This window comes from Eulemur rufifrons, chromosome 12, assembly GCF_041146395.1.
Source record: "Eulemur rufifrons isolate Redbay chromosome 12, OSU_ERuf_1, whole genome shotgun sequence".
Taxonomy (NCBI): domain Eukaryota; kingdom Metazoa; phylum Chordata; class Mammalia; order Primates; family Lemuridae; genus Eulemur; species Eulemur rufifrons.
This window is the reverse complement of record NC_090994.1, coordinates 24,999,255-25,026,754: the sequence shown is the minus strand read 5'-3', so window position 1 is coordinate 25,026,754 and position 27,500 is coordinate 24,999,255. Positions and strand designations below refer to the sequence as shown.

Sequence of the window (27,500 nt, the reverse complement as noted above, 5' to 3'; positions counted from 1 at the left end):
TGGCAGTGTGACTCGGTTCGGAAGCCTTAGAACCAGGGAAGCCGGCAGGGCAGTGTCCCCAGTCTGAGGGCAAAAGCCTGAGAGCCCTGGAGGCCAGTGGTGCAAGTCCCAGAGCCTAAAAGCCAAAGAACCTGGAGTCTGATGTCCACAGGCAGAAGGCGAAAAGGTGTCCTGTTGCAGAAGGCAGAGAGAGAGCAGAGAGGGAACCCCCCCTCTTCTGGGGCCCCCGGCTGATCGGATGGTGCCTGCCCACGTGGCAAAGCGGGTGTTCCTCTCTGCCCGCCCACTCACAGGTCAGTCTCCCCTGGAAACAGCGGCACAGACACGCCCAGAAGCAACACCTCATCACCCTCTGGGCATCCCGCAATCCAGTTGAGTGGACCCCAGCCTGCCACGTGCAGTGGTTCTGGAAAAGCCATTCGAAGCCTTCCTTTGCCTTTCTCATGTTAGATCTTTGTTTCCTGAATCCCGTGTTGTCGTCTTGTTTAAGGTGGCATTTTGTGACAGGTAAGTGAGGTGACAGATGTGCTTCCCAGCTGGATTCAGACACGCCACATTGTATACATACGGCAAAACATCACACCGCATGCCATTAATGTGTACAGTTACGGTTTGCCAGTCAAAAATAATATTAATGATACATTTTAAAAAATAAAATATTCTGCATTTTTATAGAGCACATCATTAAGTAGTCTCCTAAGAAAAGACACATGGGAGGTAATTTTTTAAAACCTTTTAATGCCTGAAGATGTCTTTATTCTACTCTCATGCTGGTTGATAGTTTGCCTTAGTATCAGATTTGGGAATTTTAAAAGCATCGGTTCATTGTCTTCCAGCCTCTAATGTCTATATTGACACCCCTAGTACCATTCTGATGCCTGATCCTTTGTATTAGATGTACGCTGTCTTTTTCTCTTGAAGATTTTAAAAGTTCCTTTTGTCCCTGGTGATTCTAAATGTCATGATTCTTTGAGTTGGGTATTGTTTAAGCTGAGAACTCTTGTGATTCATTTCTGGTAAGTTTTCTTGTATTATTTCTTTGGTATTTTTTTCCATTTGTTTTCTTGGTTCTTTCTTGCTATAAATGCCATTCATTCAGATGTTGAAACTCTTGATTTTCTATATTTTTCTTTCTTCTGTTTTCCATTTCTTAGTCATTTTGTTCAGCTTTTCAGGAAATTTCTTCAACCTTGTCTTGAAGCACTTATATTGCATTCTTTATTTTTTCTCTTATGCTTTAAATTTCCAAGTGCTCTTTCCTCTTCTCTGAACATTCCTTTTAATAGCTTTCTGTTCTTATTTTATGAATACAAAATCATATCTAATATTATTATCATTTAAAAAAGTTTATGTTCCCTACATTGATTCTGTTATCTCTGAATTCTTTTTCTTTTTCTTCTTGTTTTGTATGCTTTGGTGTCTGTCATTCACATTTAGAAGCTTTCCGTAAATACCTGCTAGTTCCTGGTTGTCCATTTGAATTTCAGTGAGGCACAAAATTGGGAGCTCTTTGTGTATTCGCAGAGCCTGTGATTGCTGGGCCTCGTTGTGGAGTCTTTTGGGGGCCTGTAGTCTTTTAGTCTTTTCTTTTGAGCTACTAGTCTCACTCTTCACTTTGCAGACTTTCACTTAACCCTTTGGTGCCCACGCAGCACCCTGTCTTCCTGGGTGTCTGGTGTACCCCAAGCCCGCAGGCTGGTTCAAACCTGCTGTGTAGAATATACCCCTTGGCTGCTGCTAGCGTGGGTGAGGTGCCCTGGAGTCACAGCCCAGAGGAGTGGGGCTGAGTGTCCCTATACAGCCTTTATACCCATCCCCACACTGAATGCCACCTCTGCGGTGCCGCCAGGAGCGCCCAGGGCCCCAGTTCGGGAGCGTTTCTGGGTCCGGCAGTGGCGGCTTGTGTTTTCTGGAGCCCCCTGTCTGTCAGCAGCTGCGTTTCAGCTTCCTTCCCTCCCTCCCTCTCAAGCCAGGTCCACCGTCCATTTGCTTCCTATTATACAAAATGCTGTTGGTTTGTTCCTGTTTTCTTTACCACTTTCCTGCATGTGTTTATAACTTTTTTTAAAACTATAATTTTAAACTGACTTCAGGAAGGAGTGGAAACGATTGTATTGCTCCATCCAGTACGTGTGGCCAGAAGTCCTGGTGGTGGCTCTTTGTAAACAGTGCAGAAGCTTGGGGACGTCTGTGTGGCTTCCCTCTGTCTTCCCTCCGGCTGGTTTCAGCTCTCAGGAATTCACCCTCACCGCCTCCGATCCGTCTTCACGACCCCCTGGTCCCCAAGCCGGGCACTCCAGTTTCAGACTCGTTCATAAACTCTTTGGCATTTGGGGCTGAGGGGCGTCTCCTCCACTTGGAACGCCTTCCTCCTGTGGTTGTCATGACACCGGGCTGCCGGGCCTCCCACTGGTGCCTCTGATGGCTTTTACAATAGCTCTTCTTCTTCTTCCTTGTGCCCCAGCGAAGGTGCTCCCGGGTCCCTCCTTTTTCTCTGTCCCTTACCAACCACTGCAGCTGTCATCTGTGATCAGGAGAGTTACAAGTTGATTCCTGACTCAGCCCATTCCCCGTCCCGGCAGCTCCTTCTCGGATTCCTACGGCAATGCCACGTCGGTGGTGGCGCACACGAGTGGCCCTGGCCCACGGCGGCCGCGCTCAGGCCCCGTCTAGTGGTGGAACTCCGCAGGCTGGGCCGGCTTTGGAGGGAGCGAGGACTGGGGATGGGTGTCCTGGCTTTCTGGTTCTCAGCTCAGCTCAGAAATACGGCCAAGCTTCGTGGGGAGCCTGTTAAGGAAGTCTGATTTGTGAGCAAAAACGAGGTTTGGGTGGTTGAAAGTGGAATGAAATTTTAATGGTTTACTCAAGTGTAAGGGATTATTTATTTTAAGATTACTGAGAAAAACCCAGATAACCCCTAATTGCAGCCTCAAGTCTGGGTTTCAGCATTTCTGGGTCTCTGAATTCTTGGTGGTGGTGCCTAGGTGGGCAGTAACGTCCCACCGCTGGTGGATGTTAATTGTTGCTAAAAAAAAAAAGAAAAAAGAAAGAATTTATGCTTTTGTTTCTTATTTTGCTTTAGTTCATGGTCTAGCTGTTACGAGGAGCTGAAATCAAGGGCCCGAGGTGGTGGTTTAGTTGGGACCCTATCCTCCAGGGTGCGTAGGGTGCAGTGTACAGGGTAGGGCTGGACAGGAACCTGTGTCTCCCAGTGTTGCCTGGCCTGGGCTCCCAGCCGGGTAATTCTGCCAGGGCTGCAGCCCCTCCTGGGGCTTCTCCCTGCCCACCCCCACCATTTGCATTGCAAACTCAGCCCATGGGAGGGGTAGCGCAGAGGTTGGAGGTGGGGTGTGGGGGATCAGACCCAGGCTGCCCCCAGGCCAGCACCCACCCCTCCACCGCTGGCCCAGCGCGCACTCCACGAGGCACCGGGAAATCAACCTGGGACAGCTAATGGCCTGTTCAAACATTGTCGGTAATCTGCATCCCTGAAATCAACCCTTGAAAGATGCAAAGATGTTAGTAATTTCTGGCCATATGTGCCTTCTTCCCTGCTCTCCCCACCTCAAAAATGAAAGTGAGCCAAATGGCAAGAAATAGGGTCTAATGCATAACACATTTCCATCATCTGATTTCTCCTCTCCCCTCGCTGTCCACCCCCCACCCCGTAAACCAAATTCCTTTACACGGTCACGGCAAAGGAACATTAATTTTTGATTTGAGTTGTGATTAAAAAGCAACACAATCAGAAGAGTGAAATAGTTTCCACTGAAGCAATATCGTTTTCAACCGTGTGGCAGGAGGGAGCACCGTCTTTGGGGCCGGTGTGGGTTCTGGTGCTGATTCTGCCTCCCACAAACCGGGTCTGTGCTGTTGTTACTTGATCCGAGTCCTCCTCGATTGTAATAGATTGTGATAAAATAATAGCAGTGGCTTCTTCACATGGTTTCTGTGAATGTTACACAAGGGGCCATAGACCCACTCTCCCTGTGGTCATCTACAAGCCCAGTGCGTGGTGGGTGTTCAGTCCACGGGGGCTCTCTGCCCACGAGAGGGTGCCCGCCACGCCAGCTGGGGCATGCGCTGCTTTCTCCTGGAACTCTGTTTGGTCACTGCTATGGCGATGCTTGGTTCCGGGCCTTGGACCTTGGGCAGCAGCTGGGGCTTATCTCTGGACCTGGGGCCGCGCCTTGGAGGGGCTCGTGAGGGAGCAGAAATGTCCTTCCCGCCGGCTGCCATGCAGGGCGCTGCCTTGCTTTGCCAAGCGGTTTCTAGCACTCTGCCACTGCTCTGCAGAGGGGAGGGCAGTGAGATTCCTCCTGCCGGTCCCTTACCCAACCCCTGCTGAGAACTTTTCTCATTCAGTGAGCCTCGGACTAGAAGAGCTGGGGTCTTTGCTCCAGTGAATCCCCAGGGCAAGGTCTGTAAGACAGCAGTGGACGCTGGACCAGGTATGGGCCTGTGTCGGGGTGAGGCCAGGGAGGGGTGGTCTCTGCTGCTTCCTGTCTGCTGCGCTCCCCCCCCCACCCCCGCTGTGCTCTGTGCACGGTGGGAGGGTGTCAGCGTGTCCAGGAGCCCTGGGCAGCGGCTGGTCTGGGTGGGGGCAAGAGCGCACACCGGGAGGCCTCACCCACCCTGTTCCCATGGTGCCAGGCAGCCTGGGCGGTCCCTGTGAACCCCCGGCCGGCACGTGCTGCTCACTGGTGCCAGCTCCTGCCCCTTCCTCCACCCTTGGGGTGAGGTGTTCTCAGGCCTAGGATCTCCCACAGGGTCAGGCTCAGGAACTCTTTTTGTAAGACAAAGAAAGCAGAGGGAGAGTGTCTAATGTACTGACTCTGACACATTCGTTAAAGATTTGTTCCTCTTTATTCTCGGGTTAGCCAGGGCTGTGCTTTGCTAATCAACGAAATATCACATAATGAAGCTTCCAGAAATGCAGGTTTCCCTGGCCAGGGCAGCGTCTGTCAGCCAGGCGTGGGGGGGCTGTCCCCATGTCATAAGTACAGGCATTGGGAAAGGTGGTGAGACTGGGGGGAGGCTCTGGGCTCCTCGTTGAATGTAAATCCTGGTCCGGTCAATCAGTACTCCCAAGTTTTGGGTTCATTCTGCAGAATTTTGGGACCACAGAGTCCGCGTGGACAACATGGTGATTAACAGAGCACGTTCAGACGTGGGCTTCAGTCTAGGGTCAGCGACGGTGGGCAAGTCGACTTCCCTCCGCAAGCCTCAGTTTTCTCCTCTGTTAGATGGGGAGGATGATGGCCTTCCGCGGAGTTGTTAGGATTAATTGAGGAAATGGCGAAAAATCCTCAGCACATGTCCTGGCCGGTCACCTGCTTTCGGGATTGTTAGTGACTGTTACTCAGTTCCTCGTGGAGTGTGGGCAGAAGCCGTGTGCTAGTGGGGTGGTCATTTTGAATTCAGGAGACCTCAGGGGTTGTGCAGATTATCTGGTGACTCGCATCCGGAAAGCGACTTCCAGCTCCTTTTGCAGTAGCTGGGGCCGGCCAGCTTCGGAGGGGCCAGCCTGTGCCGGCGACACCGAGTGTCTCCCAGGAGTTTATCTTCCTCAGTGCACCCCGCGGAGCCGCCCCTACAGGACCTGTCCCCGGGGTAATGACAGTGTTAATTAAAGGTCTGCAGACACAGAGGAACAAGGCGCAGACTGGTGGATGGGCTGGCCATGTTAGATTTGCCGAGAGAGCATCACCTGGATCTACCTGTTACATCAGGGCATCACCAGCACTTGTGGGAATCTGTCAGGAAGTCAGAGTAGCTTTTGCCTCCGGGCGGTCTGTCGCTGGTGGTGCCTGTTGTGGGGATTAGCGGTGGCTCAGTGGTGGGCAGGACGCCAGCGGGATCTGCCGTGCAGCCACCTGGAGACACAGTCGCCGGCGCTCTGATTTTTCCCGTGCTGAAGTTGGGCGTTGATGTCTAATGCACCCAACCACGACAATTTGAAATACTCTTTAACTTGTGCTTGCTGAGTGCGCATGTATAGATTCTGCCTGTCTCGTTTACAGGACCCAACTTTTAGGATTTTACGTCTTTGGATGTTAAAAAGCTAAACCAAGAATTTTCTGTGTAAAAAAACAACCTCAGTTTTTTTTTCCCTTTGAGTGCTGAGTTCTATAGCATTTGATTATATGGGTTCAGTTGGATTATATGATCTCTTAAGGCAGCATATGATATTTTCAGTCACCGAATTTTAAAAGAGAAGTATGATTTGGATTTGAAAATTTATTTGAGAATCTTATGGCACCCAGTGGCAATTACTGAGATTAGACCACATGAAACTGGGGCCTCAGTCAGTAGCAGAACTCTGAGTGATGGAGACCTTGGTTTTGATCGATAAAACCGTCTCCCTCTTTCACTTCCTGTTTGCTTTTCATTTTCCCCATGTGTGGTTCATTGTTTCAGATGCAAAACTGTGTTCTAAAACACTTTCTCTCCCTCTTGCCTTTCTCTCCTTTTTTGCTCCACCGTCTCTAGCACTGAGGATGAAAATAAAGGAAGTGAAGAAAGAAAATGGTGACAAAAAGATTGTCCCCAAGAAGAAGAAGCCGCTGAAGTTGGGGCCCATCAAGAAGAAGGAGCTGAAGAAGCTCGTCCTGTACCTGAAGAACGGGGCCGACTGCCCGTGCCACCAGCTGGACAACCTCAGCCACCACTTCCTCATCCTGGGCCGGAAGGTGAAGAGCCAGTACCTGCTGACGGCCATCCACAGGTGGGACAAGAGAAACCCGGAGTTCAAAAACTTCATGAAGAAGATGAAGAACCACGAATGCCCCACTTTTCAGTCTGTCTTTAAATGATGGCCCCCGGGGCGGGTTGGGGGGGTGCTGGGGGGTGGGGGGGAGAGTGGACGACCCTGGGCCCCCGCGGGTCGCACACACGCACACATCGCTCCTGTGGTAGTGGACATCGTAGTCCTGCCGGCTTCGTCCTTGCCGCCTTCTCACCCCCTTCCCTCCACAGCCACGCTCCAGCCCCCGGGCAGCGCGTCCAGGGAGGCGAGGGCTGCTCAGCTTAGGACGGCTTTGTGGTCTCGCCGCGCAGAGGAGGTGCCGGAGCATCTCCCCCAGGATGCCGGCACCAAGAAACAAAGCCCTGTTTGCCGGTGCACGCGCACATGCGCAAGGAGGGCACTTGGGCAAAAAATGAGAGCCAGCTGCAAAAACTAAGCGTTGCAACTTGTTGGATGGATCTATCGGCTGGTCTGTGCCTTTGCAACTGGGCAATTCTAACTATTGGTACGTCTCGTTGCCTTCTGTTCCGGAGTGATTTCTCACCTGCTTTAGACAGAAAGACACACACCACACTTACGCTTTCAGATTAATTCCAGGAGGTAACAGGTGCAGGGAAGAAAAGTGCCGGGTACAGAATCTCTTGGTGCCTGGGAAGGGGCAGCAGAGAGGACCCCGCTGGCTCTGCCCTCCGCCCCCCACGTGACTGTCCCTGGATGTGAGTCAGCCAGTGTCAGATGCCACAGAAGTGGCAGGGCCCATCAGCCCGGGGCCCCCAGACACGCGGAGGGGTGGCGCGTGCCCGCCTCGGTGTGAGGACAGGGAAACACGGTGGGCATGGGCAAGACCATGATTTCCAGACTGGCAAGGCAATGGTTAGTGGTTTTTGAAAACATAAAGGAGGGGAAAGAAAACCGCTTTAGAACAGTCCAGGAAATCGCTAGTCAGGGCGAGCTGTGAAACTGGGTGAAGAGATTACCATTCTCATTTCACCTGTCCGTTCATTCACATTTTTTAAACAACATCAACAATAAAAAAACCACTTTTCAAGGGTTTTGTTTTAAAGCCGACATGGAGCATTTGAGAGGCGTGCTGGGGCAAGGCCTGGGTCCGCTGGAGGCTGCGGTCTGGCAGCGCAGGCGGGAGGTGGGTTCCCGGGTCCTCCTCCCCCCAGTCGCGGGTGCCCGGACGCCCACACAACACCGGCACAGCTCGCCCGCTCCCCTGTGAAGGAATGGAGTCCTTTCAACTTGATTTCCTGTAGATCAGCCTGCCTGCCTGTCCCCTGCACTTTTTACATATTTTTTTTTTTTTTTCATTTCTGCAGAGGGAAAGTTGTTTCCATCCAAGGAGAGAGTTTCAAAAGCAAAACATCTCTGCAGTTTTTCCCAAGTGCCCTAAGATAGTTCTGAACGCCCTTATGTTTGATAAGGGATGTATGTAAACCAGTTCATGTAGACTTTACTTTTCTTGTCCAATGTATAGGAGGTAATTCTAAAAAATGAATGTTAATGTCTTCCCCCAAAGCCGGACCTGTGATTCTCTGTAACGCCTCCGGGGCCTTGGTGACTGCCGCTCTGGGCGACTGCTCATGCCCACTCCGGACCCCGCGGGGCTGCGAGGTGCCGCTGCCCACGGCCTGGCGACGCAGGACCCGCGGCATGTCAGCGTGCCAACTAGTCACCCACCTGACAGCTGTCCTGATATAACTAACCTTCCACAGTTAGTGAGCCCATCATTTTAACTCCTTTTTTGGGGGGGAGTTCTCTCTGATCTTTAATCATAAAGTGTTGGGAACCTTCAGTCATTTGCCTGTAATTTTGGATGATTAAGGAATGTGTATATATATATGTTAGCTAATTAGAAATGTTCTGCTTTCCTGTTGTCAGAGTGAAATTCAGAGTAATTTCATGAGTGTGTGGATCTGGGTCTTGGCTTTGGTGGGTGAACGCACCAGTTCAGCGCGGGCCGCGTCTGCGCATTCTGGCCAAGCGCTGGGTGACGGGGCCTTCTCTCCGAGGCAGGGGCCTTGGCAGAGGGGTTTGCCTGGGGCGTGAGGAGTTGCCGCGGAGGGCGGAGGAAGGGCGGCCGTGCTGTGCAACCCTCCCAGTGGGCACTGGCGGCTCGGAAGCGACGCTTCAGAGTCCAGAGCGCGCGGGAAATGTGAGCTGCCGCTGCGGGGCTTGTGCAGCCCCAGAGTCCCTGGGCTGGGAGCTCGCTGTGGACTTGCGTGACTTGGACGCGCCCCAGTGTGTTCTGCGTCACCTCAGCAATTTCAGGACCAAGAGGGCTGCTGTCCGTGGGCCCAGAGCTGCGTTATCACCGGCTTCTGTGTTTCTCAACGAAACGATACAGCAGAACCAATGTGCGTGCTCACTGGATTGGTCACTGGTTTCCAGAAGAGGAGGTCTGTGTCTGGTTTGGTAGCCGTTGCTAGTGCACAGGTCAGATCCTACAGCTTTAAAATGATCACTCTGGACAGAGTCCTATGAGTCCATTGGCAGAACTCAGCTCCATCTTTGAGGCATATTCGTAGTTATCCTGGAAGATGGCGTGCTAAGTGAGCATTCCAAGAACAATCTATTGTTAGGATCCCCTGTGTGACACCCGGCTCCCGATGCTGGGGGTCAGCACCCAGTTCTCCCCAGGGCAGGGTCCCAGCAGAGCCTGTCTCCGTGTGCGTCCGCGAGTCACAGCCACCCCACTTCCCAGACCGAAACCCGCTTCCTCCTCGGACTCCAGGGAACTTGTTGCTCTGCCGCAGCCTTGCCCGTGAGCGACGTGCTGGGCTCGGGTGGGCTGTTTCGGGGACACCCCGGGTGGCTTCTGAGAGACCCGCTGTCCTCCCCGCTGGCCCGGCCGTGCCTGCTGCAGCGGATACAAGGACCCAGACGAGATTCTGTTCCCGAGTTCCTTCGTGTAGGACTCCTCTTTTCCAGTCTAAATCTCCTACAAAAGCTTGGAATACTGTGAAAATGTTTGACATTCCATTTCATTTGTGTTTTTTTAAATGCATTTTACCAGATGTTTTGATGTTATCACTTATGTTAATGGGAATTCCTGTACGTGTTCACTTTATTTTCATGCTTTTCCTGCCGTGTATCAATATTCACTTGACTAAAATCACTCAATTAATCAATGGCAATGTGAGTTGTGACTTTTTTCCCCTCCAGTCACACACTCCTCACCTCTTACGTGCACACGCGCCCCCCTGGCGTGGCCCCCGGTGTTGTCTGGTCCCGGCTGGCGTGGGTGGGCTGGGGTTGACGGAGCTCGGGGCGGCTGGGTGGGCTGCCCCCGCCCCTTCCCCATCTGCTCCCGCGAACAACCTCCAGGAGCGTGGCTCCCGGCGAGCGTGTTTCAGATCACAGAGAAGGTTCATACTTGCTCTGCAAGAATGTGGCTCTCAGCCCTGCCCAGTTTCTTTCCCATGTCTGTGGTTTCAGATGCTCCTTCCCCGCCAGCCCGACTCAGCGTGAGAATTTCCAACCAGAATCTGAAACCGTGTTTGTATCTGGAATCTTGGACCCACAGGAGGCCTCAGAGAAGAGGCCCCGGTTTACCCCTTTAATTTTAGGTGCGATACGGCCAGGATTTCCCAGCTCGTTTGGGGCTCCCAGGTCGCTAGCCCTGCTGGACTTAGAAGCCAGGGCTCCTGGAGCCAAGGTGTGTAGCCATGACGATGCCCGCGCTCCCTCCTGACCGTCCCTCTGGGCCAAGAGTGTTGGAGTCTGCAACAGTTTGCTGGGCCCAGCCGTTGCATGTTAAGTTATATGCTTCTTGCTTAAGGAATTCTTCCACGTGACGTGTGATTCCGTGGGCAGTCACTGCGGTGAGTCCAGTTGATGTCGTTCCCGGCTCCACACGGCCTCTCCAAACCTGGGATAACTGGCACTGTTACCCAGAAACAAGCAAATATTCGCAGGTCACCCCAAACCACACCCAAGCATAGAGACACTTTATTTTTTTTTAAGGTATGAGATGAAGACTTGTAAAAATTCTGTGAAAGTTATGCTCCAGTATAGAAAGATTTTCACACACTGAGGTACCTGGCTGGGGCAATAGTGAGATGCTAGCCCAGCCAAGAACACATGAGGATTTCCTTTTAGTTCCCCTGTGGCTGATAAGAAGAAACATTTCTTTTTAGACTGGGTGTAGGTGTCATTGTCACCCCCACTGAAGCCCCTCCACCACCACAGTGACCCATCATTTCCCATCGCTGGTTTTCTTTTTGTAAAACAAATAGCAAAAGGGTGATGACGTGTGTGCAAAGGCATCTCAGCTCCAGCTGCGGGAGCCGCCCTGGTCAGGACCGCTGGAGGCTCGTGCCCCAGAGGTGCCCTCGCTGTCTAGCGCCCGCACCTCTTCAGTGAACGGCGTGGCCGCACCCCTCCCAGGGGCAGTAGGAGACGAAGGGACACAAGGTCAGGCTGGCCTTACCTCTAAGGCACCTCGGGTCCAGAAGTGCCAGGATTCTCTTTTGCTCCCGAGGAGGAGACACCTGTAGCAGTCGTCCAATAGCAATCGAGGAAAGAGGAGCACTGTGCTTAAATTTAGCAGGCGAGAGTGTCGCGGGGGGAGCTCGCTGACACGCGGCCCCTGCCTTCCACCCCTAGAAATGCTGATTGGGAAGGTTTTCGAGGGGGCCCTGACTCTGAACTCTGAACTGAAGCACTAGGTTTCTCAGATGCCGGCAGTACTCGGGCACTCCACTTTGCAAAACGTCTCCCAGGACGTTTGTGCCGGGGGTGCGAGGCAGGAGGCTGTTTGGGCATCTTCCTGCCCCCATTCCCACACTTCACATGGCTGCCGCCCCTTCTGAAGTTCCGCGAGTTGTTCTTACCAGCCGTCGGTTAACAGAGGCAAGTTACCTGCGGAAGGGAACAAACCCTCTGTCCTTATGCTGGGTGCTGGGGACAGCACGTCTGTCTCTCCAAAGGGGGCTTCTCCTATTTTAATATGCAAATGAGTCACCTGGGACCAGTGTTATAGTGCAGGTTCTGACGGCTGCGTCTGAGGTCAGGCTGGGGGTCTGCATTGCCTGCCCGGGTGAGGTGGGCAGGGCACGCTCAGATGGGGGCACTCTAGGGGCAAGTGAGCCGCTCTGGGGGCTCCACAGTGCCTGGCCCTGTTGTAGCAGCACCGACTCTGCAATGCACAGAGAGCACATCTCCTGGGGATGTGCAATATTAACCATGCTTTGGATTGGGAAGAAAAAGCCGACAGTTGTGGTTAGCAGCCCAAAGCTGGCGGCCAGTCTTCTCAACCCACTCGTTTCATCCTTGTCCCAGACCTTGAGGGTGGATTCTCTTCCCCTCAGACTCCACTTCCGGAGACTCACAGATCTCTGCCACACCCAGCGCTGTCACCATGCAGGCAGGGCCTCTGCCGCCTTCCCAGTCCCAGCCTCCAGCCCCGGGCCCGGCCACGGCCACACGAGTCAGTGGGTTAACCAACTGGCGGTATTTACCTGGACAGCTAGAGGGATATAGGAATTTGACAACAGAATTGGGACTTTTCATGTTCCCTTTGTCCCCTCCTGGGCAGTTTCAAAGCCAGGCTATGGGAGGAGCTAAGAAAGGGGAACGGAGTCTTTGGAGGGGAAGTCCCATGTCCTTGACAAATCCAGGGCAGGCTGCCGGGCTACAGGCATCGGGAACTTCTGCCCGCAGAGGCCGAGGAGGGCTGCTTCTCTGTAGGTTTGCAGAAGATGGGTACCAGAGCAAGCTCCAAACTGGAGCAGAAAGCGCCTGTGTCCTGACACATCTGTGCACTATTTAGATAAGAAGGGGCTGTGCTTAATCACAGACGGGCTTGTTTGCTTAAATACAGGGAGGGGAAGTTGACGTGTGTTTAAGGAGAGAAAGAGGAGGTGGGAGGAAGGAGAAAAGGTCGAGCTATTTTTCACAGCTGAAACCCCCCCATGTGGTCTAATGAGGGTGACCTTCCCATCACCTGAGCTTGGCGGGTGGCAGGTGGCATCTCAGCGAAGTCCTGCTGTGGGCAGCTGTGGGGGCCCAGGAGAGGTTTGTCCTTCCGCTTCCCCGCAGGGCCGAGCCCAGGCCCCCGTGCACCCGCAGGAAGCCTGTGCGTTGGCTGGCCAGGTGGACGCAGGGCCAGAGCCTCGAGATCTCTGGGTGTCAGGAATTAAATAAAGTGATCAAAATGCAAAACTGCACCTTAAATTTCCTTCCAAGAACGAGCCTTAGGAAGGAAGCAGGAGATCCTGCTGTGGTTCTCCATGCACGGTCCCGTCTCCCTGCAGGCCGCACTGACCCTCCCTCGCACCCATCCCTGGGGAGGGCCCGGTGGGTGGTGGTTTAAGGGCCTCAGTTTCCCTTTTTGCGGCCTGCTTCTCTGGAGGGCTTATGCAGATCCGGGGAGTTTTGCCCCTTTGCCCAGACGATGAAGCACTAGTCGGAAGGAGTAACGGGACCGGGACTGCAGGCCAAGGCCCAAGTGCCTGTTTCACAGCGTGGCCCTGGGACAACCAGGGTGGGCTCCTCGGAGTTAACTGGATTCCTCCGGGGTCAGCACTTCCTCCCCAGGCCTGCAGCGGGGGGTGCTGGGAGCCAACTTCAATGATTCCAACAGCAACACCTCCCTACAGCAGGGCAAATCAGGCCCGGCCCTGCCCGCAGAAGAGGAAGAGGAGGAGGAGGAGGAGGAGGCGTCGGCGGCAGCCACAGCTGGCAAGAAGCTGAGCTAGCTCCGCACCCCCCCTCCACCAGCCACTGCCACGCACACTCTGCGCCTCGCACTTCTCTCCAGCTGCCCCCTGTCCCTCAGCCCTGCAGCTGACAGCTCCCGGGTGCGGCAGGCCGGGCTGGGTGACGGCGGCACCCACAGTGCAGACCAAGCAGGAAGAGCGTAGATGTGCACCGGGACCCAGAGACCGACACTGATTTCCACTCAACCAGTGGGAGGAAAGAGCCCCCCTTTCAAACCCCGGTAACTAGCCTGACTGCACCCTGGATCTTGATGAAGAAAAAGGACGGCTGGTGTGTCCTGGGCAGTTTGGCTCTGGGCAAAATATTTCTTTCTCAGACCCTCGTCCCTGGGATCCCCCCTCTGCCCTGAGCTGGAGATCGCAGCTCCTGGCTGGGGGCCGCTCTCCCCTCCGGTCCGCACGCTTCCCGCAGCCCTGAGGCTGCACCCGCAGCAGGTCCAGAGAAAACCCTCCCCACTCTTCTGACTCACTGTTTCCTCCGGGCCTGGTGGATGGACACGGGTTTGCTCAGGAGAAGCGGTTTCCACTGCAGGGGGAAGCGATCCAGCTTCTAAGTCAAGTCCAAGCAACGTCCTGCGTTTCAAAATTCGTGTGTTTCACACGCACGCACGTGCGCACGTGCACACACACAGGGTCACACATGTGGCCAGGGAGAGGGTCACAGCTCCGCCCCAGGACGATGGCGTGTTTTCCAAGGCGCAAGCTGCCCCAGCTCTGGATTTGCTGTTCTCGTTTTTTGTAATCGCTGCTGTGTGTCCCGATGATTGTGAGTGGCGTTCAGAATGTCTGTTCTCGTGTAATTGCATGTTTCCTACTGAAATTTCCATGTCAGACCCTGTCGTCGTTCTCCTCACTGCCTGCCTCCCCTGCTGCCCGGCCCGCAGGCGTCCCTGGCATCCATTAGGGTAGCGGGTGTGGCTGTTGCGCATTCCTGCCCTCGAGGGCACCCAGGGCTGCTTGGTCCTGGCCTGGCCGGGGGCAGTGGGGCCCCGTCGTGGCTGCCGGGCCGAACATCAGGGCGAGCGGCTCGCCAAGGGCCTGGCCAGACACGAGTGCACTGCGCGCGCCACCCCCGGGTATGTGACCCTGGCGTTTCTGATTCATGTGCACTTAACTCATTAAAATGTTGATTTACAAAGGGTGGGTGATGTCCAAACAAACCTCTGGGGCCTCCATTCCAAGCCAGCCCTTTTTTTCTTGGTGGCTTTTTGCGGGGAGGGTAAGTTGGAAGAAGGAATCAAAGATTCTGTCTTTGAACCGGGAACTTACATTCCATCAGCAAGGAAACTTGGACCTAGCAGGCAGGAACAGGAACGCAGGCCTTTGGGACGGATGGGGTCCTCTTTGGACGAGTCATGTGCTTCCAGACCTAATCAGAACCACCTGGACTTCCTCAGGGCTCAGTCACTGTCCAGGCCGCACAAAGCATTTGAACTTGACCTGTACTGAAAGCGAGCCAGGGTACATAAAAAGAAAGACCAGCCTCCACTCACAGGAATAGTTCACATCTGCAGAGAGCACTCGGAGCCCCACAGCACACGCTCCACCTGGCTCGTCCCTCTTTCACCTAAAATTCCAGCAACTGCCTCCCACGAACACCAGTTTACTCCTTTTCAAAGCCAAACCTTCTAGGAACTTAGGGCGCATTTTTATAGGGTGCACTTGAAACCCGTTTGGAATCTGGCAGAAGAAGGTCATATTATAAATTCAGCTATGGGTGTCTTCTTGGGTCTCCAAACTTCTTGAGAAAGCCCTGGGCTTTTGTCCATTTCTCGTGTCTTTTAGGAGAGGAATGTTAAAGAAAACATTGATCCTTGAACTGGTGTGGGAAGAGCTCATCTCTTTGTAGGGTGTCTGTGTACGTGTGTGAGTGTGGGTGTGTATCAGGGTCAGCGTGTGCAGGTGTTGGTGTCGGAGTGTGTGTGTGTGTGTGGGTGTCTGTTTGTGTAACATGGCCCCATCTCCAGGCCTGTGTCCTGCGACCCCCACCATGCTTGGGGAACTATGGGATGTCAAACCAAGTCTGCCTTGTATCATCCCTCTTTTTCCTGAATGTCTGTCATCACTTCCGCCTGTGTGTCGGCACCGTGAGGACAGGAGCTGTGTGTGACACTCGTTCTGTGCTGCCCGCCCGCTGCCTTTGCCCTGCACACGCCGTGTGTGCAATAACTTGCACCGGGTGGTTAGGAAAGAAGAGAAATGCGTAGAGGCAGCAGGACTCCAGAGTGTTGCAATCGTGGCTGGGGGGACCTCCAGGGAGAAGGGTGGGTCACCCTGACGGGCACAGAGTTTGGGCAGCGTTCCAGCCGCTCTGCCGCGCCTGCTGGAGACCCCTCCCCACCTCCTGTTGGCACTGGGGGGTTGGCTTCGTCTTCCACTAAACTAGCTTTGTTTTTCCACCATGAAAGGAAAATGGTGCACTCGTTCCAGCAGATTTGAGTGTCTAAAGGTTGGTCTGGCTTCGCAGCCGGTGGCCGTCAGCTGCTGACATACCAGTGAAATTGAAGAAAAACTGCTTTCCAGTGTTTCCTCGGCAGAGAACCCAGCAGCTGACGCTGGGTCAGAATTAGGGCTCTTAAAACATGGAGCCAGGACCCTGAAGGCTGAGCGCTCTCTTGTAAGGTGCTTCAGCTCCTTATCTTTCCGAACAGTTAAACGTCCGTGCTTGGCTCACTCCCCCTGGGACAATTATTGACTTTTTAGGATGATCTCTTCTGGTGCAAGGAGTCAAGATTTGAGCTGGCCAGAGAACCTGGGATGTTTTCTTCCACATAAGCGGTTCATTTGGATCTTTTATGTGAATTTAATTCTGCAGGATTCCTTGCTGTAAGAGTTGAAAGACATTCTCAGAAGTAGGAAAAAAAATTACCAGCATCAAAACAATACCCAACCAGACAACAACAACAACAATAACCCCCCCCCCCCAAAAAAAAGCAAACATACAAAGCCCTCTGTATAGCATACATAGTTCTGCAAAGAAAGGGTTTCTGATAACCTCATACACAAACTCTGACCGGGAAGGTAACTGAACTGGAGGGTTAGCTCCTAGGCTGCTGTGTGGGGCTGAGTCTGAGACACAGTGGCGCTGGGGGGACACACTGCAGTGGTCAGGATGGGGGTTTACTTATCTTACTCTTTCTCTCACTTGGTAACATCTTGAGAGAGCCATGGTATTGCAGTTGGCTTAAAATACTATTCATTAAGGGCAACAAAAGGAAAAAATTAGATAAATTGCATTACATCAAAATTTAAAACTTCTATGCGTCAAAGGATATGATCAACAGGGCAAAAGTCAACCCACAGAATGGGAGAAAATATTTGAAAATCATACATTGATAAGAGGTTAATGTCTAGAATATGTAAAGAATTACCACAACTCAAAAACAACAAGAAAATAACCCAGTTAAAAAATGGGCAAAGGACTTGAATAGACATTTCTCCAAAGAAGATATGCAAATGGCCAATAAGCACATAAAAAGATGCTCAACATCACTAATCATTAGAGGAATGCAAATCAAAACCACGATGAGATACCACTTCACAGCGTTAGGATGGCTACTATGAAAAACACAGAAAATAGCAAGTGTTGGCAAGGCTGTGGAGAAACTGGAACGCCGTGCTCTGTTGGTGGGAGTGTGAAATGGTGCAGCTGCCGTGGGAGACAGGATGGTGGTTCCTCAAAAAATTAAAAATAGAATTACCATAAGATCCAGCAATTCCCCTTCTAGGTGTACACCTAAGATAAATGAAATCAGGGCCTCAAATATTTGCATACCTATGTTCATAGCAGCATTATTCACAATGCCAAAAAGTAGATTAGTGGAAAACCAACATGTGGTATATACGTGCTATAAAATATTATTCAGCCTTAAAAAGAAAGAGAATTCTGATATGTGCTACAACATGGATAAACCTTGAGGACATTATGCCAAGTGTAATACGCCAGTCGCAAAAAGACAAATACTGCATAATTCTGCTTATATGAGGTACTGCCAGTAGCCAAATTTATGGAGACGGAAGGTAAGAGGGTGCTTGCCAGGGGCTGGGAGGAGGAGGAATGCGGAGCCACTGTTCCATGGGTCCAGAGTTTCAGTCTTGCAAGATGACAAGAGCTCTGTGGATGGGAGGTGGCAGTGGCTGCATAGCAACGTGAACGTACTTGATGCCACCGGACTGTGCACTTAACAAGGGTTAAGATGGTACATTTTATGTTACGTGTATTTGACCACAATTAAAAATTAAAAAAAAAATATTGTTCTTTCTCTCACTTCTGGGACAAAAGATGTTCTCCAAAGTCCAGGAACCTGTGAGTAGGGCGCTCTGTGTGCGGCGCACCCTTAGTTCTGCATTACGCGTTCGGTGACCTCTTCCTGGACACGGGACTTTGCTGAGCGCGTTTTCCCGCCTTCTGCTCACCGCACTGAGGATGCCAGAGGAAAAGAGCTACGCCAGAGTCAAAAGTGATCAGACCGCTGATTTCCCAACTCTGGCAGACAAGCCACACACACACACACACACACACACCCGCTCTTTTCCAGCCGATGAGCAGACGTCCTCCGGGAGCTGACACCCTTTGCAGCTCCCTGCAGCTGGAGCAGAAGGTGTCCCTGGCTGGGACTTTGGCCGCCTGGCAGGAGGAGGTGAGTGCTTGGGCTGCACGCGCGGCTCCTGCCTGCAGCACCCTGCTCTGCTCCCGGCCAGGGCAGAAGAGGGAGCTTGGACCAGGGGCCCCTTGCGGAGGGGAAACGGATCTAAGAAACATTTTCTGTCAATCAACGAATTCTCAAAAACTGTTACTGTTAATACTAACATTGTTTCTTATTTGCCTTCTCTTCTCTCCCCACCCCCTTTTAAAATGTCCTATTTTTCCCTTTTTCCTGCTCATTTTCTGTCTTTCCTCTTTTCTGAAATCCTCTTCCTTCACCTCTCTCCCCCAGCCCTCTCATCTCCTCCTCAATCATCCTGTTTTTCTCGCTCCCTCTGTGTCTTCCTCTTTCTTGGTTCCCCTCCACAGCCACAGGAACAGTCCCCGGCATAGGGACTCCTGCTCCGAGAGGGCCACAGCGGTCAGGCTGGGACCCCTCCGGCAGGCTGGGCTGCAGGCCAGGCATCTGTCCCCGCCGCAGAGGTCAGCAGTCCCCCTCTCGAAAGCAAAGCCGGGTGGGAGGCTCTCCCGCCTCCCCACGTTCTCAGTCGCCTTGTCCAGACCTGGGCAGGGGGGCACGCCTGATTCATGACCGGGCACCTCGGCTGCATCGCAGGAAGGACAAACCCGGCCCAGCGGGTCGGTTCCCGCAGGTATGAAACGTGGCACATCGCGCCTGCACGTTGCCATCAGTCCTGGTGCATCTTCAGATGCAGGGACAAAAACAAACCGTGATTGTTTTCCAGCAGGTGGTACCTTCCTTGTCAGCAGGCCTCGTGCCGCCATGCACACCCGGGCAGAGACAAAAGTGGTTTCCTTCACCCGGCGCTCCCCGTCTTCCATCTGTCACGTCGGCTTCCCCATCTTAGGGCTACTGGCGCTGGGCTCTGACACCCTGCCAGGGACTAAGAGGCCCAGGGGAGATGAAAGGAAACGTCCTGTTGACTGAGACAGGGGACAGCTGGTGTCCTCGTTTCTAAGAGCCTGTCAAAAGTGTCCACTTAGCAGCCAACGGTTTCCCGTGGTGCTAGTGATGGGGCTTCCGTGGCCGGCGCCCCGCGGGCAGGAGCTTCCTGGCACTCGAGGTACAAGAGCAGACAAGCAGCCACTTGTCTCTGCCCAGCCTGCTCCTTCCAGACCGAGGGGGAGGGCCCTTTCAGCCATGGATGAAAGCCGGCTTTCCTGGGTAGCCCTTGTGGCCGCTCTCGGGAAGGAGGCAGAGGTAAGGCGGGAAGGAACCCTGCCCCCAGGTAGCTTAGATCGCATCGGGAAGGTGGGACACAGGTGTCAAAGCCACCGCGCTGGGCGGGAAAGGACGGCGCTGAGGGAAGTGTGACCCTGAGCAGCCTCCGCCCCGTGAATTCCCGGAGGACGGGGAACGTGGAAGCGGGTGGCATTGGAGAGGACGGGGAACGTGGAAGAAGGTGGCATTGGAGAGGACGGGGAACGTGGAAGTGGGTGGCATTGGAGAGGACGGGGAACGTGGAAGAGGGTGGCATTGGAGAGGACGGGGAACGTGGAAGCGGGTGGCGTCGGAGAGGACGGGGAACGTGGAAGAAGGTGGCATTGGAGAGGACGGGGAACGTGGAAGCGGGTGGCATTGGAGAGGATGGGGAACGAGGAAGCGGGTGGCATTGGAGAGGACGGGGAACGTGGAAGCGGGTGGCATTGGAGAGGACGGGGAACGTGGAAGAAGGTGGCATTGGAGAGGACGGGGAACGTGGAAGCAGGTGGCGTCGGAGAGGACGGGGAACGTGGAAGAGGGTGGCATTGGAGAGGACGGGGAACGTGGAAGCGGGTGGCGTCGGAGAGGACGGGGAACGTGGAAGAAGGTGGCATTGGAGAGGACGGGGAACGTGGAAGCGGGTGGCATTGGAGAGGATGGGGAACGAGGAAGCGGGTGGCATTGGAGAGGACGGGGAACGTGGAAGCGGGTGGCATTGGAGAGGACGGGGAACGTGGAAGAAGGTGGCATTGGAGAGGACGGGGAACGTGGAAGCAGGTGGCGTCGGAGAGGACGGGGAACGTGGAAGAGGGTGGCATTGGAGAGGACGGGGAACGTGGAAGAGGGTGGCGTTGGAGAGGACGGGGAACGTGGAAGAGGGTGGCGTTGGAGAGGACGGGGAACGTGGAAGAAGGTGGCGTTGGAGAGGACGGGGAACGTGGAAGAGGGTGGCATTGGAGAGGACGGGGAACGTGGAAGAGGGTGGCGTTGGAGAGGACGGGGAACGTGGAAGAGGGTGGCGTTGGAGAGGACGGGGAACGTGGAAGCAGGTGGCGTTGGAGAGGACGGGGAACGTGGAAGAGGGTGGCGTCGGAGAGGACGGGGAACGTGGAAGAAGGTGGCGTCGGAGAGGACGGGGAACGTGGAAGAGGGTGGCATTGGAGAGGACGGGGAACGTGGAAGAGGGTGGCATTGGAGAGGACGGGGAACGTGGAAGCGGGTGGCGTTGGAGAGGACGGGGAACGTGGAAGAAGGTGGCGTCGGAGAGGACGGGGAACGTGGAAGAAGGTGGCGTCGGAGAGGACGGGGAACGTGGAAGAGGGTGGCATTGGAGAGGACGGGGAACGTGGAAGAGGGTGGCATTGGAGAGGACGGGGAACGTGGAAGCAGGTGGCATTGGAGAGGACGGGGAACGTGGAAGAGGGTGGCATTGGAGAGGACGGGGAACGTGGAAGAGGGTGGCATTGGAGAGGACGGGGAACGTGGAAGCGGGTGGCGTTGGAGAGGACGGGGAACGTGGAAGAAGGTGGCGTCGGAGAGGACGGGGAACGTGGAAGAAGGTGGCGTCGGAGAGGACGGGGAACGTGGAAGAGGGTGGCATTGGAGAGGACGGGGAACGTGGAAGAGGGTGGCATTGGAGAGGACGGGGAACGTGGAAGCAGGTGGCATTGGAGAGGACGGGGAACGTGGAAGCGGGTGGCGTTGGAGAGGACGGGGAACGTGGAAGCGGGTGGCGTCGGAGAGGACGGGGAACGTGGAAGAAGGTGGCGTCGGAGAGGACGGGGAACGTGGAAGAGGGTGGCATTGGAGAGGACGGGGAACGTGGAAGCGGGTGGCATTGGAGAGGACGGGGAACGTGGAAGAAGGTGGCACTGGAGAGGACGGGGAACGTGGAAGCGGGTGACATTGGAGAGGACGGGGAACGTGGAAGAGGGTGGCATTGGAGAGGACGGGGAACGTGGAAGAGGGTGGCATTGGAGAGGACGGGGAACGTGGAAGCAGGTGGCATTGGAGAGGACGGGGAACGTGGAAGCAGGTGGCGTTGGAGAGGACGGGGAACGTGGAAGCGGGTGACATTGGAGAGGACGGGGAACGTGGAAGCAGGTGGCGTCGGAGAGGACGGGGAACGTGGAAGCGGGTGGCATTGGAGAGGACGGGGAACGTGGAAGCGGGTGGCGTTGGAGAGGACGGGGAACGTGGAAGCAGGTGGCGTTGGAGAGGACGGGGAACGTGGAAGCAGGTGGCGTCGGAGAGGACGGGGAACGTGGAAGCAGGTGGCGTCGGAGAGGACGGGGAACGTGGAAGCAGGTGGCGTTGGAGAGGACGGGGAACGTGGAAGCAGGTGGCGTTGGAGAGGACGGGGAACGTGGAAGCAGGTGGCGTCGGAGAGGACGGGGAACGTGGAAGAAGGTGGCGTCGGAGAGGACGGGGAATGTGGAAGCGGGTGGCATTGGAGAGGACGGGGAACGTGGAATAGGGTGGCATTGGAGAGGACGGGGAACGTGGAAGCGGGTGGCGTTGGAGAGGACGGGGAACGTGGAATAGGGTGGCATTGGAGAGGACGGGGAACGTGGAAGCAGGTGGCGTCGGAGAGGACGGGGAACGTGGAAGCGGGTGGCATTGGAGAGGACGGGGAACGTGGAAGCAGGTGGCGTCGGAGAGGACGGGGAACGTGGAAGAGGGTGGCATTGGAGAGGACGGGGAACGTGGAAGAAGGTGGCGTCGGAGAGGACGGGGAACGTGGAATAGGGTGGCATTGGAGAGGACGGGGAACGTGGAAGCGGGTGGCATTGGAGAGGACGGGGAACGTGGAAGCAGGTGGCGTTGGAGAGGACGGGGAACGTGGAAGCAGGTGGCGTTGGAGAGGACGGGGAACGTGGAAGCGGGTGGCATTGGAGAGGACGGGGAACGTGGAAGCGGGTGGCATTGGAGAGGACGGGGAACGTGGAAGAAGGTGGCGTCGGAGAGGACGGGGAACGTGGAAGCAGGTGGCGTCGGAGAGGACGGGGAACGTGGAAGCAGGTGGCATTGGAGAGGACGGGGAACGTGGAAGAAGGTGGCATTGGAGAGGACGGGGAACGTGGAAGAAGGTGGCATTGGAGAGGACGGGGAACGTGGAAGAAGGTGGCATTGGAGAGGACGGGGAACGTGGAAGTGGGTGGCATTGGAGAGGACGGGGAACGTGGAAGAGGGTGGCATTGGAGAGGACGGGGAACGTGGAAGCGGGTGGCGTCGGAGAGGACGGGGAACGTGGAAGAAGGTGGCATTGGAGAGGATGGGGAACGAGGAAGCGGGTGGCATTGGAGAGGACGGGGAACGTGGAAGCGGGTGGCGTTGGAGAGGACGGGGAACGTGGAAGCGGGTGGCGTTGGAGAGGACGGGGAACGTGGAAGCGGGTGGCGTTGGAGAGGACGGGGAACGTGGAAGAGGGTGGCGTTGGAGAGGACGGGGAACGTGGAAGCGGGTGGCGTTGGAGAGGACGGGGAACGTGGAAGAGGGTGGCGTCGGAGAGGACGGGGAACGTGGAAGAAGGTGGCGTTGGAGAGGACGGGGAACGTGGAAGCAGGTGGCGTTGGAGAGGACGGGGAACGTGGAAGAGGGTGGCGTTGGAGAGGACGGGGAACGTGGAAGCAGGTGGCATTGGAGAGGACGGGGAACGTGGAAACAGGTGGCATTGGAGAGGACGGGGAACGTGGAAGAAGGTGGCGTTGGAGAGGACGGGGAACGTGGAAGAGGGTGGCATTGGAGAGGACGGGGAACGTGGAAGAGGGTGGCATTGGAGAGGACGGGGAACGTGGAAGAGGGTGGCATTGGAGAGGACGGGGAACGTGGAAGCGGGTGGCGTCGGAGAGGACGGGGAACGTGGAAGAGGGTGGCATTGGAGAGGACGGGGAACGTGGAAGCAGGTGGCGTCGGAGAGGACGGGGAACGTGGAAGAAGGTGGCATTGGAGAGGACGGGGAACGTGGAAGCAGGTGGCGTTGGAGAGGACGGGGAACGTGGAAGAGGGTGGCATTGGAGAGGACGGGGAACGTGGAAGCAGGTGGCGTTGGAGAGGACGGGGAACGTGGAAGAGGGTGACATTGGAGAGGACGGGGAACGTGGAAGCAGGTGGCATTGGAGAGGACGGGGAACGTGGAAGCAGGTGGCGTCGGAGAGGACGGGGAACGTGGAAGAAGGTGGCATTGGAGAGGACGGGGAACGTGGAAGCAGGTGGCATTGGAGAGGACGGGGAACGTGGAAGCAGGTGGCGTTGGAGAGGACGGGGAATGTGGAAGAGGGTGACATTGGAGAGGACGGGGAACGTGGAAGAAGGTGGCATTGGAGAGGACGGGGAACGTGGAAGAGGGTGACATTGGAGAGGACGGGGAACGTGGAAGAAGGTGGCGTCGGAGAGGACGGGGAACGTGGAAGCAGGTGGCATTGGAGAGGACGGGGAACGTGGAAGCAGGTGGCGTCGGAGAGGACGGGGAACGTGGAAGCAGGTGGCATTGGAGAGGACGGGGAACGTGGAAGCAGGTGGCGTCGGAGAGGACGGGGAACGTGGAAGCAGGTGGCATTGGAGAGGACGGGGAACGTGGAATCAGGTGGCGTCGGAGAGGACGGGGAACGTGGAAGAAGGTGGCATTGGAGAGGACGGGGAACGTGGAAGCAGGTGGCATTGGAGAGGACGGGGAACGTGGAAGCAGGTGGCGTTGGAGAGGACGGGGAACGTGGAAGCGGGTGGCGTTGGAGAGGACGGGGAACGTGGAAGAAGGTGGCATTGGAGAGGACGGGGAACGTGGAAGCGGGTGGCGTTGGAGAGGACGGGGAACGTGGAAGAAGGTGGCGTTGGAGAGGACGGGGAACGTGGAAGCAGGTGGCATTGGAGAGGACGGGGAACGTGGAAGCGGGTGGCGTTGGAGAGGACGGGGAACGTGGAAGAGGGTGGCATTGGAGAGGACGGGGAACGTGGAAGAAGGTGGCGTTGGAGAGGACGGGGAACGTGGAAGAGGGTGGCATTGGAGAGGACGGGGAACGTGGAAGAAGGTGGCGTTGGAGAGGACGGGGAACGTGGAAGCGGGTGACATTGGAGAGGACGGGGAACGTGGAAGAAGGTGGCGTTGGAGAGGACGGGGAACGTGGAAGCGGGTGACATTGGAGAGGACGGGGAACGTGGAAGAAGGTGGCATTGGAGAGGACGGGGAACGTGGAAGAAGGTGGCGTTGGAGAGGACGGGGAACGTGGAAGCAGGTGGCGTCGGAGAGGACGGGGAACGTGGAAGAAGGTGGCATTGGAGAGGACGGGGAACGTGGAAGCAGGTGGCATTGGAGAGGACGGGGAACGTGGAAGCAGGTGGCGTCGGAGAGGACGGGGAACGTGGAAGAAGGTGGCATTGGAGAGGACGGGGAACGTGGAAGCAGGTGGCGTTGGAGAGGACGGGGAACGTGGAAGCGGGTGGCGTTGGAGAGGACGGGGAACGTGGAAGAAGGTGGCATTGGAGAGGACGGGGAACGTGGAAGCGGGTGGCATTGGAGAGGACGGGGAACGTGGAAGCGGGTGGCATTGGAGAGGACGGGGAACGTGGAAGAAGGTGGCGTTGGAGAGGACGGGGAACGTGGAAGCGGGTGACATTGGAGAGGACGGGGAACGTGGAAGAGGGTGGCATTGGAGAGGACGGGGAACGTGGAAGAAGGTGGCGTTGGAGAGGACGGGGAACGTGGAAGCGGGTGACATTGGAGAGGACGGGGAACGTGGAAGAGGGTGGCATTGGAGAGGACGGGGAACGTGGAAGAAGGTGGCGTTGGAGAGGACGGGGAACGTGGAAGCGGGTGACATTGGAGAGGACGGGGAACGTGGAAGAGGGTGGCATTGGAGAGGACGGGGAACGTGGAAGCAGGTGGCGTCGGAGAGGACGGGGAACGTGGAAGAAGGTGGCATTGGAGAGGACGGGGAACGTGGAAGCAGGTGGCATTGGAGAGGACGGGGAACGTGGAAGCAGGTGGCGTCGGAGAGGACGGGGAACGTGGAAGAAGGTGGCGTTGGAGAGGACGGGGAACGTGGAAGCGGGTGGTGTTGGAGAGGACGGGGAACGTGGAAGAAGGTGGCATTGGAGAGGACGGGGAACGTGGAAGCGGGTGGCATTGGAGAGGACGGGGAACGTGGAAGCGGGTGGCATTGGAGAGGACGGGGAACGTGGAAGAAGGTGGCGTTGGAGAGGACGGGGAACGTGGAAGCGGGTGGCGTTGGAGAGGACGGGGAACGTGGAAGAAGGTGGCGTTGGAGAGGACGGGGAACGTGGAAGCGGGTGACATTGGAGAGGACGGGGAACGTGGAAGAGGGTGGCATTGGAGAGGACGGGGAACGTGGAAGAAGGTGGCGTTGGAGAGGACGGGGAACGTGGAAGCGGGTGACATTGGAGAGGACGGGGAACGTGGAAGAGGGTGGCATTGGAGAGGACGGGGAACGTGGAAGAAGGTGGCGTTGGAGAGGACGGGGAACGTGGAAGCGGGTGACATTGGAGAGGACGGGGAACGTGGAAGAGGGTGGCATTGGAGAGGACGGGGAACGTGGAAGCAGGTGGCGTCGGAGAGGACGGGGAACGTGGAAGAAGGTGGCATTGGAGAGGACGGGGAACGTGGAAGCAGGTGGCGTTGGAGAGGACGGGGAACGTGGAAGAAGGTGGCATTGGAGAGGACGGGGAACGTGGAAGCGGGTGGCATTGGAGAGGACGGGGAACGTGGAAGCAGGTGGCATTGGAGAGGACGGGGAACGTGGAAGCGGGTGGCGTTGGAGAGGACGGGGAACGTGGAAGAGGGTGGCATTGGAGAGGACGGGGAACGTGGAAGAGGGTGGCGTTGGAGAGGACGGGGAACGTGGAAGCGGGTGACATTGGAGAGGACGGGGAACGTGGAAGAGGGTGGCATTGGAGAGGACGGGGAACGTGGAAGCGGGTGGCGTTGGAGAGGACGGGGAACGTGGAAGAGGGTGGCATTGGAGAGGACGGGGAACGTGGAAGAAGGTGGCGTTGGAGAGGACGGGGAACGTGGAAGCGGGTGACATTGGAGAGGACGGGGAACGTGGAAGAGGGTGGCATTGGAGAGGACGGGGAACGTGGAAGAAGGTGGCGTTGGAGAGGACGGGGAACGTGGAAGAGGGTGGCATTGGAGAGGACGGGGAACGTGGAAGCGGGTGACATTGGAGAGGACGGGGAACGTGGAAGCAGGTGGCATTGGAGAGGACGGGGAACGTGGAAGAAGGTGGCGTCGGAGAGGACGGGGAACGTGGAAGCGGGTGGCATTGGAGAGGACGGGGAACGTGGAAGAGGGTGGCATTGGAGAGGACGGGGAACGTGGAAGAAGGTGGCGTCGGAGAGGACGGGGAACGTGGAACCAGGTGGCATTGGAGAGGACGGGGAACGTGGAACCAGGTGGCATTGGAGAGGACGGGGAACGTGGAAGAAGGTGGCATTGGAGAGGACGGGGAACGTGGAAGAAGGTGGCGTTGGAGAGGACGGGGAACGTGGAAGAGGGTGGCATTGGAGAGGACGGGGAACGTGGAAGAAGGTGGCGTTGGAGAGGACGGGGAACGTGGAAGAGGGTGGCGTTGGAGAGGACGGGGAACGTGGAAGAGGGTGGCATTGGAGAGGACGGGGAACGTGGAAGAAGGTGGCACTGGAGAGGACGAGGAACCTGGAAGCTGCCGGCGTTGAAGCGCAGCCTTGGAGCAGCGCCAGGACTGGACGTGCCGGGTGGGAGAGGACATTCCCGGTGGCAGAGGAACTAGCATAACGTCGGCACCGAGAATTAGGGCAGAGACGACGCTGGGATCCATGAAGGCTGACGCTCGGGAGAGGGACCTAGTCAGGAGTCCTTTAAGGAGAGACCAGCAAGGAAAGGGAAGGATGGGCCGGGGGTGTCAAATGCGACTGGCTGCCTGGAAGTGTGGTCGCCAGGGCTGGCTGCTCAGAGCAGTCCCTTGGCTGGGCTGGGGCTGCCCCCCGCGGGGGCCGTGGACTGGCTGCCCCTCGTCCGCGAAGAAATAAGTTCGGAAATTGCAGTTTGATGGAGTATTTTCGCATCTGTTCAATCCAATAATGCAAATTTTGAGCTTGTATTTCGTACGCTTTGTTTTTATTCTGGTTTTTCCTGATTATACATTTTTTTATTGCATTTTA

At 55.9% G+C, this 27,500-nt stretch overlaps 1 protein-coding gene across 1 annotated transcript in view; it reads left to right on the top strand.

Annotated features, from left to right (window-relative positions):
• Positions 1-9,863, top strand: part of SFRP1 (secreted frizzled related protein 1) — a 38,423-nt gene extending 28,560 nt beyond the window's left edge. The window contains exon 3 of the mRNA XM_069485285.1: positions 6,493-9,863. Within this exon, the coding sequence (XP_069341386.1) occupies positions 6,493-6,815 (323 nt within the window). The 3' untranslated portion in view covers positions 6,816-9,863. The remainder of the gene's footprint in view (positions 1-6,492) is intronic.
• Positions 9,864-27,500: the final 17,637 nt, after the last annotated feature.